At 46.0% G+C, this 10933-nt stretch overlaps 1 protein-coding gene across 4 annotated transcripts in view; it reads left to right on the forward strand.

The window, feature by feature from the left end:
* Positions 1-10933, forward strand: part of LOC147009346 (uncharacterized) — a 100599-nt gene that overhangs the window by 44082 nt on the left and 45584 nt on the right. For 3 of the 4 annotated variants that reach the window (XM_085861958.1, XM_085861959.1, XM_085861961.1), the window contains 4 exons: positions 2286-2387; positions 2493-2549; positions 2682-2790; positions 3798-3900. In XM_085861958.1, coding sequence (XP_085718084.1) covers positions 2286-2387; positions 2493-2549; positions 2682-2790; positions 3798-3900 — 371 coding nt within the window. The remainder of the gene's footprint in view (positions 1-2285; positions 2388-2492; positions 2550-2681; positions 2791-3797; positions 3901-10933) is intronic. The other variant, XR_015052839.1, reaches the window with a different exon arrangement.

The raw sequence follows: 10933 nt of genomic DNA on the forward strand, positions 1-10933 counted from the left end.
AATCTGAAAACATCATGCCTCTAGCAGCTTCGTAAGCGGAGCCATAATGACAAGCGTCAGGAGTGAAGCGATACACCGAGTAACACTTCAACCAGACTTGTCGGAATGTGAATCTTCATTCACAAAGATTTGATTGATAATAAAGCACGGTAACAACTGCTCTGTCCAGTGCTATGTTGCAGAATAATGATGTCAACGGATACGAGGAATTTTGAGGCCATTTATCCCATCAGGCCTGTGCTTGATGAATATCACATTATTTAAATTAATCAGTTTATTATCCCACGAGCACAAAAAATGATGTAATCTGCCACATATTGCTCAGTGTGCAGAAATACCTCGTAACGAAGTAAATCGGATCAGCCCTGGATGTACTTCATGCTTGCCAGATAAGGATTGCGGCATGGAACGACTTTAAAAACTTTATAAAAAGCCAAACCTACTTGCAAACGTACTTGCGACAAAGGGACACATTGCATTGCACAGCAAAACAGTTGGAGAACTTCCTGATCATCCTGACCAAAAGGTTGATATCTTGCTGTCCATGTTGCAAAACCTCCCGACGATGTGGGTTCGTGAAAGGCCGAAGGTTCGTACTTGGTGCGTCCTATCCAAATCTTCGTGCATCTTAACCCAGATGGGAAGGTCATTTTTGATGCTCGTCAATGCACAGGGAAAATTAAAATGATATTTCTTTTTTATCAAGTTTGGGAGGACTGGGAGTTTTGTGGGCTGTGAGAGTAGTTATAAATATATATGTTATATGATATACAAGAGAAATGTCACCAGGCTACAAGAGAAATAGTACTCAATTCTCGCATCTACACTATTGATGAAAGGAGAAGTATCTCCACCTCCTCCTCCTCCTCCGTATGCAGTGCAAGGTTGCAGGTTGCATCACTGACCGAGGGAGAAGCGTCTGTGCCACTGGGAGAAGAGTCTGTTCATGTGTTATCACCACGGTCACCACCAGCTAATTGTATGAACAGGAAATGGTACAAACTAAACTCCTATCATCCACGGATATTTGTCGTGTTCCTATATTTCCGTGAGACCTATTTGCATTTCGGAATGAAACAGAACAATTGTGGTGAACCATTTTGAAATTGCCACTCCATCAATTTTGAAAATTGTGTTTAAGAGACCATTTGAATTGTTCATTTTGCACGAGCAATGGCAGGTTAAAAGTGCCTCATGAGCCAAACCAAATCAGTGTAAACACACACGGAGTGTATGCAAAAGGCTTTCTTTAGCATTCATATGGAATTTTTCAAGTGCCTTTGTTGGTTCACTCTGTCGCTCTACGTCACGGAACTACTTTATTTGAATTTCATTTTATATTTTGAACACTGTAGGATCGGATCGGAACACTATCCTGCAGTTCATCAGTATTTTCGTAAATTGTACGGAATCTCACCCCAAGCACGCTATGCACATAGTAAGGTTGTTGACGTAGGCTGTCCGTTAGTCGAACAAAATTAAAAACCATTCCAAACAGGAAACTTACTGTTTTTAGGGACATCATAAAAGACAAACATCAGGCACAAATAACTCTATGAACATGTTAAATAAGGCGGTGTAAATGACGCTGCATCAGCGGCGGTAAACTTCGGGAACATTTTGTTTTTTCTACAGCTTTTAAAAACGAGTTTGATTTCAATTAAATTATCGAATTAAACACTCCAGAATACAAATCGCCGTGTTGGCACATCCAATAATCTCCAGTTTAACAGTACTTGGACAAAATATGGCGCCATCTCGACCAATCTAATTTTCTGTTGAAACTATCGAGATTCAGACAAAATTGCAGCTTGTAGGAAATATTGATTGTGCTTAGAAATGTAAAGCAAAAGATAAAAAGCCTCCCCATGTTGTTTTTTCACAAGACTATGTGGGGTAAGGTGTTCCATGTACTCTCTTGTTTACTTCTGATCACTTGCCAGGGGGAGGGAAGGGTTGCTGTGAAGTGTGGGCCGTGGTGGTAGGTAGGTACAGGAACATCACCAGGGGTTGAGGTTTGTTCACTGAGGGATGAATAAACATCCACAGCACATTCACTCATCTGTCCATCTAAACCAAAATGTTTTTTTATTTTTATTTTTATTTTTATTTTTTTAATACACCTTTGCCTGATAGTGTTTTATTTTGTGCTGTTTCATGGAGGGGGAATTCTACAGCCAATTGTTAAAAGGAAAGATTTGTTGAAATGGAGAATGTGCAGAATATGACATCCCATTGTGCACATTTGTATGAGTTGTGGGTTTGAGAGGACTGTTGTTTTTCAGGGAAGGAAAGATGAGTGAGTCTTCCCATTCAGAAGACATCGGTGTGAATCAGTCATTCACATCAATGCATCCAAAAAAAGCATCGCTTTGGGAACGTCTGAAGTAAATATTTTTATTTTCCTCAACTTCACTTTTTAATCTTGTTAATGGATGTGTCTACCTCAGAAAATGTATAAGAAATTTACTTTTCAATCTTTTTCAACTCAGGCTTTTGTTCATTAGACGTCAAAAGAAGGGCAACGCTTGTAATAAAGGACAGATCACGTACGTACAAGAAAATATTCCTGTGCAATGTTGTGACATGAAACGTACTCTCTTCACTTTTTTACACTTGTTTTTGGATATATCCTTCAGAAAATATCCAAGGAATTGACTTTTCAATCTTTTTAAACTTAGGTTTAAAGTCAACAAATATGAATACAAGAAGAAGAAGAAGAAGAAGAAGAAGAAGAAGAAGAAGAAGAAGAAGGGTTTTGAATATAAACGCAAGTTTCGTTGCTTGGTGGTAAGAGAAAATATTCCTTCTGGATGTCGTGACCTGAAATGTATCTGAATGAGAAATGGTATTCCCTTGAAAGGAGATTAAAGCTAACCTTGTCATGTTTCAGGTCATCTTCCATCTGCTTGGAAGCCAGCTTATATCACCTCCGTTAACCAATCTTGCTGCTTATGTATGGCACGAGCAAAAATCACTTCCGCTTCACTGTGAAGCTCAGTGTTGGATCCTTTTGTTTAAACCTCCCCTTAAAATGAATGAAATTGAACATTTTGAATTATTTTCACTCAGATTTCAACATCACCGTAATGCATATCATCAAGTTGTTTAAACTTTCTTCATATATGAGAACGTGATTTGTAATACGGGATACAATCGGGTGGCGCTAAATGATGCCATTCAGGTTTAACAGCTTGGTTTAACTAGAGGTCACATGGCTTCCTGAATGGGGAGCGCGCCCTCGGCGATGCACCAATCTTATCTTGCTTAAATCTTAAGTAGGGCGGCCGAGCGTTTACCGCTGGTTCATGCCAACTGACGGTTAAATAGTTTGGGAACTACCTCCCAGTCTATCTATGTTCGGACAATGCTGGATCAATGGAAGGAAAGGACAAACACGGACAGGTTGAAATGTCAACAAGGAATTTATTAATAAGAAAAATAAATAAACTGAAGAACTTTTTATTTCCTTGTGATGTAAATGGATAAATTCAAATCAATCAAAATAATTTCAAACAAATAAAGAATTCAACAGGCATTGACAGAAAAAGACAAAGAGCAGATGCTTATCACGATGCCTCACTTAACAATTAAACACAAGACAAGGGTACCCAGCAAATCATTCAAAGGGGAAAATACATCCGGTCTCGGCTTACCAAGGCAGAAGTCGGCGTGCGTCCAATAAAATGTCCCAAAATGTGTGAGCGTGCCTTGGTTTGCTGCCAGCTCCCTGCCTCGCTGTGCACCCACCCGCAAACAGGCTTGAACACCAATCGACGTCACGTTGTCACCCCCAGGAACCAGGAATGCCAAGAGCAGGTCCCGAGCAGAACCAGCAGGAACGGTCCAACCGTCACCCTCCGTCAGGAGCAGCTCACCAGTTCACCAGCGGTCAGAGCTGTAAGGCTGTAACCAACTCACCAGCTCACCAACTGTCACCAGCGTATATATATGTGTGTATATATATATATATATATATATATATATATATATATATATATATATATATATATATATATATATATATATTGTTGCGAATTCGCGCCTGCCGGCGTGCGAGCCGCCACGTAACTCGAATCGCGGCATGTCGCCCACCGGACGGACAATTCTGTCGTGACCCTCTCGGACTAATGCCGGGAACTAGTCACGGGTGGGCCTTTCAGCCTCACCACGATCGTGCCAATCGGCCCCCCGCGTGGATAGGGTTGTTCGCCAAATTCGACCTACCTAAGTACCCACACAGAGGGTAGACCGGGCGATCACACCTCGCCGCAGGTCGACTCCGGACTCGGGCCACTTTAAGCGACCCGTTCCGTACTATCGGGATAACCGAGAGGTGTTATTGTCAACCTCGACGGTTCCGATTAATTATCGGGCGTATGTAGCCCACTACCAACCCTTTACGTGAAGTAAGATGGAGATTCAATTAAAGAAAAGATGAAGCGAAACGGGAAAAACAGTTCAACATGAGGCACATTTATTCCGCGGCACACGGAAAGCACACATATACATTTACAACAATTATGCACCAAAAGCAATTGCAACAAAAGAAACACAACAATGCAGAGATACTACCGACTACGCGAGCACACGGCAACACTTACACTCCGCTGAACTCTGCCATCCTTCTAACTACCTCCCCTAACTAACTCGTGCTCCCACGTCGTCCCTTAAACTATAGCACGTTCCTTTAAACACTACGTCGCTAAACTACGTCCCCTCTACACATCCACAGTCTGTCACTGTCTCCAAATAATCCCATTAATCAATTTCCCCACCTAAATCTGGCTACAATCCCTCTACCTAATCCATTCCACGGGCCCCATGAGGACTTACCCCTGCCCCATGGAGCCGGTCTAGCTAAGCTAACCCTTCCCCCTAGCTAGTTCCATCCTGTGCCCAGGCCAGGGGGTCTTCCACCCCTTGCCCAGGGAATCCTGTTCAGCTGAAAGCGAGGCTTGCTGTTGTTTTTTTTTTTTTTTTTCATCGCGCAGCACCAGCGCGGAAACTCGCAACCTGCGCACCAGCGCGGCAATTCACAGCCGCGCACATGTGGCGTGACGTCATGGCAGCTGTTCGCATCCCTCGCCCCTCTTGGACGGTACCATCCGGCAGGGATTCACCCTCCTGTCGGATTCCAACCACACACGCAGCCATGTTGTCACCCGGCGCATAAAAAAAACACAAGCCTCACGTCTCGAGGGGTTCCCCACGTGAACACATGTGCTTTGCTCGTTGGAGCTCAACACACCCGCTCGCGTGGAGAACCCGTCCGGTCCAAATCCGAAATCCTGCCTAAACTTTGTCCGTCCGCGGGATCGGCAAATCCACCGCGTGCGTTTCCGGACCGGGACTTCACTCCCGTAAGCGAGCACGTGGGGGGCTCGTGCGTTGCACAGCACGGACCTCGCGCTCTCTGCTGGGTGAACCCGGCACGGTCCCCGAAACAGCTACAGCCGCTACCCGGCTTTTGTCCCTCACATGTCGCCGTTGTCGCCATTCAACCCACGCACCCCTGCGTTCCACGACGCTCACACTCCATTCCATCACATTCACACCGGGAGACGCGGCTGCATGCTCACGCATGCCCACCGTCATCTCCCTTACACACAACGACCTTGCACACGCTGTCTCCCTCACACTCGGCCGTTCACTCACGCATGCCACCTCCCTCGCACACGTGGCTCCATTCACATGTGGTGCTCCATTCATACTGGCCGTTTCACTCACGCACACGGCCTCTTCCACTTGCGGTGCCCCTTTTACACACGGCGTGCTGGGAAGCACACACTCCGGCACACTCGCCACCACACCACTCACACACGGGGTCGCTTCCACACACGGGGATGCACTCACACCTTGCACCACACACACCGGGACAACCACACTGGGGATTCGTGTCCCCACCAGGGTCTCTGGGGCCTCTATACCCCCCAAGCTCTCCGTGCACCCGTTCGCAGCACTCCTCCCCTCGAACTCGCAAAGCACGACCGAACTCACCTGGTCGTGAGTCGCCTCAAGGGGGCATACTCCCTCCCCTCGTTCCTGGAGGAGGCCATCCAGCTGCTCGCACCGGGTCCATACACGTTCCGTGAGCTCACCCCCATTATCCTCCACAACCTCCGTGTGTGTGTGTGTGTCTCTAACCTTGTCATTATCATGCAGTCTCTCCTCTATTTTTTCTGTCTCCCGTGTCTCTATACATTTTTTTTTTTTTTTTTTTTTTTGTATACCTTGGTCGAGGCTCGTATGAGAGCTAACACACAACTCACAGCAAGGAGGCATGAGACAAGAGGGGCGGGAGTGGAAGGGACAAAACAGTGGGGAACAGACACATTAGGTGAACTGTGGAAGGGAGACGGATGGGGATGGGACGGGGAACATGGCGAAGAGAAGATGGACATTTCAGGGACTTTCAGGAAGGAAAGTAGGAGAAATGAAGGAAGTGGGCTTGGGTGGATTATCGGGGGTAGAAAAGATCGAGGATTTGGATGGGGGAAGATAAGAGGTGGTGGTGAACAGCTGTTTTGAAAGCCTGGAGGGAAGAATGGGAAAGAATAGAGTGAGGAAGTTTATTCCAAAGGCGGGAAAAAAGAGGAATGAAAGAGTGAAGATGAGCAGTGATTCGTGATTTTGGTAGTTTTACCAGAAGGGGGTTGTTGGCGGACCTTGAGCGCCCTGTGGAAATGTGGTGGGGAAAATTTGGTGTGGAAATTTTCTCTCCTTGTTCCTTATTTCTGTCTCTTCCTGGTTCCTTTTTCCTTCCCATCTGAGTCGTTCTTTCTCTCTGAGTCCCATTAGCTGTTCGTTCTCCCTCCCGAGCTCCTCAATCTCCGTTGACTCCAATCTCGCTCTCCGTTTTAGTTGTTCAATTTCACACTCATATAGTTGTTTTCTCTCCCACTGTTCCTCCTGCTCTTTGTTTTCCAATCTCATTGTTTCTTTCAATTGGCTCATTTCCTTCCTGTGTTTCATTCGCTGTTCTCTCACTACTCTTCCTCGTTTCCTCTCCTGTCCTTCCTTCTCCAGTTTCATGGTTTGCTTCATTTGGTTAATCTCCTTTTTGTGTTTCATTTGCTGCTGTCTCATTACTCTTCCTCGTTTCCTCTCCTGTCCTTCCTTCTCCAGTTTCATGGTTTGCTTCATTTGGTTAATCTCCTTTTTGTGTTTTATTTGCTGCTGTCTCATTACTCTTCCTCGTTTCCTCTCCTGTCCTTCCTTCTCCAGTTTCATGGTTTGCTTCATTTGGTTAATCTCCTTTTTGTGTTTCATTTGCTGCTGTCTCATTACTCTTCCTCGTTTCCTCTCCTGTCCTTCCTTCTCCAGTTTCATGGTTTGCTTCATTTGGTTAATCTCCTTTTTGTGTTTCATTTGCTGCTGTCTCATTACTCTTCTTTGTTTCTTCTCCTGTCTTTCCTTATCCAGTTTCATGGTTTTCTTCATTTGGTTCATCTCCATTTTGTGTTTCATTTGCTGCTGTCTCATTACTCTTCCTCGTTTCCTCTCCTGTCCTTCCTTCTCCAGTTTCATGGTTTGCTTCATTTGGTTCATCTCCATTTTGTGTTTCATTCGCTGTTCTTTGTCTATCTCCTCGTACTCCAGCCTCAGCTTTTCTTTCAATTGGTCAACCTCAGATTCATGTTCTTTTTGTTTTCTATTCCATTGTTCCTCTCGTTCTTCCTTCTCCAATCTCCATGTGTCCTTCAATCTCCTGATTTCTCCTTCCTGCTTCATTCCTTGCTCCTTCAACTTCTCCTCGTATTCCAACCTATTTTTTTCCTTTTGTCGTTCAGTTTCAAATTCATACTCTTTCAGTTTTTTATTCCACTGTCTCTTTTGTTCCTCGTTCCGCAATCTCATTGTTTCCTTTAATTTACGGATTTCTTTCTCCTGTCTCATTCCTTGTTCTTTGTATTTCCTATTCCACTGTCTTCCTTGTTCCTCATTCTGCAATCTCGTTATTTCTTTCAGTTGGCTGACTTCCTTCTCCTGTCTTATTTGTTCTTCCTTCATTACTCTTTTTTGCATCTCATTCTGCAATCTCGTGGTTTCCTTCAGTTGGCTGATTTACTTCTCCTGTCTCATTCCTTGTTCTTTCAGTACTCTTTCTTGTTCCTCATTCTGCAATCTCGTTATTTCTTTCAGTTGGCTGACTTCCTTCTCCTGTCTGATTCGTTCTTCCATCATTACTCTTTCTTGCATCTCATTCTTTAATCTGGCGTTTGCTTCCAGCTGTTCGATCTGTACAGTGTGGTTCCTTAACGTTTCATTCTCTGCTGTCGTTCTTTCTTCTCTCACCATCCTCAACTCGTTTTGTAATTCCCTCTCTTTGTTTTGGTGTTTCTGTAACTCAGAAACTTTCTTTTCCAATTCCTTTCTCATCTCCGCACACTCCGACTTTGCTTTGGCTTCTAATTGTTCAATCTGCTCAGTGTGGTTCCTTAACGTTTCATTCTCTGTTCTCTTCCTTTCCTCTTTTGACATCCTCAGTTCGTCTTTTAATCCTCTTTCTTTGTTTTCATGTTTCAGTATCTCAGAAGTTTTTGTTTCTAATTCCTCCCTCAATTTGCATGCTTCTTCACTCATTTCATCTCTTCTTTCCACCGCTTCCCTCCTCAATTCGTCCTTTTTTTTTACTGTAGTCATTTAGTTTTTCCTGCCATTCCTTTCCCATTCTTATCTCCCCTTCCAGGATTTCTCTTTTAAACTGGCTTGCCCTTACCTCTCGCTTCAGTAGTTCCAATTCCCCATCTTGTTTGCGTTTTTCCTTTTCGAGCTTTGTTTTCCTTTCTCCTTCCTCCCTCAATTCTCCCTGCAGTTCTTTGAACTGTTCTGACTTTTCCAGCAATTCCTCTATCCTTTCCTCCAGCTGTCTCTCTCCTCTTTTTATCTTCCATTCTAGGCTTTCTCTTTCCTGATTGCCTGTTCTTATCTCTTCCTTCAATCGTTCCAACTCCCCATCGTGTTCACATTTTTTCTCTTCCAACTGCATTTCCCTCACTCTCCCCTCCAGTTCTTTGAACCGCCTTGCTTCCTCCAATAATTTTTCCATTAATTGTTTTACTTCCAAGTTGTGCTCCTTTTGTTTCTTTTCAAGCTCGGTTTTCCATTCTTCCTCCCATTGTTTCCTTTCCTGGGAGATACCAATCTGCTGTTCCTCTATTCTTTTGTTCAGTTTGCTCTTCGCATATTCCAACTGACGGGTATAAAACACTACCAAATTCTTTTTCCCACATAGTTCGTCGACTCTATTGGCCAAGTCATGTTTTTGCCACCGAATTCGTTCCAGTAAATCGTCCAATCGCTGTGTCCCCCCTGACTACAGTTAGTGGTGGGGTTATAATTGTAAAAAGAACCGACCTGGGCCATGGATCCTACATGACTACACATACCTAATACCCCCGGCTCCCGCTCGCCTTGAGACGCCATCTTATTTCTCGTAAAGGGTTAATTTGAATCGCTCGTAATTTGGAGGGAATCAGGGGTCGCTCCTCTCACCCCTGGACCGATTCCCGTGAATTTAGCTGGAGACAGGAGAGCCCATTTTCCCACTCTCCGACAACAGTGTCGCGAGGAGGGGGATGGGTTTGTGTCCCACGACCTGACACCAGTGTTGCGAATTCGTGCGAGCGGCCACGTAACTCGAATCGCGGCACGTCGCCCACCGGACGGACAATTCTGTCGTGACCCTCTCGGACTAACGCCGGGAACTAGTCACGGGTGGGCCTTTCGGCCTCACCACGATCGTGCCAATCGGCCCCCCGCGTGGGATAGGGTTGTTCGCCAAATTCGACCTACCTAAGTACCCACACGGAGGGTAGACCGGGCGATCGTACCTCGCCGCAGGTCGACTCCGGACTCGGGCCACTTTAAGCGACCCGTTCCGTACTATCGGGATAACTGAGCGGTGTTATCGTCAACCTCGACGGTTCCGATTAATTATCGGGCGTATTTAGCCCACTACCAACCCTTTACGTGAAGTAAGATGGAGATTCAATTAAAGAAAAGACGAAGCGAAACGGGAAAAACAGTTCAACATGAGGCACATTTATTCCGCGGCACACGGAAAGCACACATATACAATTACAACAATTATGCACCAAAAGCAATTGCAACAAAAGAAACACAACAATGCAGAGATACTACCGACTACACGAGCACACGGCAACGCTTACACAGTTTTACTTTACAGACGGCGCGGACAACACATATACTCAAAAGCAAAAGAAAAGGGCCACCCTCAAAGACAAGGGGGCAGACGGGCCTGTGGGCGCGAGACCGGGTGGAGCCTACCCGTCTTGTGATGAGCCGCAAATGTCGCGGCGGTGCCCCGACTCCGCGCTCCTCCGCGGGTTTCGTTGGCACTGCTTGGAATGGGGTGGGAATGGGGCCCCTTTTCCGCACTATCTCAGCGTGGGGGGGGGAAAGGGGGGAATTGTTGATGCTCTGGGGAAAGAGGATAGCTGGCTTGCTTGGGTCCCGCGACGAGCGACTCCACTGCGACCTCGACCGCGCTCCCAGCTTCCCCTCTCTGCAGCTCCCCGACAGACTCCGAACCCCGACAGACTCCGACTCTCCTCCAGACCCGTCTTGACTGCTGCTGCCACACTCCGCCGCCGCCACACCTCTCCAACTCGCCCGAGCCCAAAAACTGACTGAATTCGCCCCACGCTCGGCGCTTTATAGTACGGCAGGAGAACCCATATGCAAATTTCCGGATCAGGATAAGCTCGGGGGCGGAGCCACGCTCGCCCATTGGACGGAGGAAAAGTGGGCGTGAACCTCCCCTGATCCTCGAATTTGCATATATCGATTCTACTCCGACGCGCCTGGAGGCGGGGCCAAATCGCCCCGCGCTTGCTGATAGGACGGATCAGTAGTGGGCGTGTATCATTCCTGATCTGACTTTTCCTCGGAAAGGCCGCTTTTTGCA

The sequence above is a fragment of the Eptatretus burgeri genome, chromosome 17 (genome assembly GCF_056783735.1).
Source record: "Eptatretus burgeri isolate ZD-2024b chromosome 17, Ebu_testis_v1, whole genome shotgun sequence".
NCBI classification, from domain to species: domain Eukaryota; kingdom Metazoa; phylum Chordata; class Myxini; order Myxiniformes; family Myxinidae; genus Eptatretus; species Eptatretus burgeri.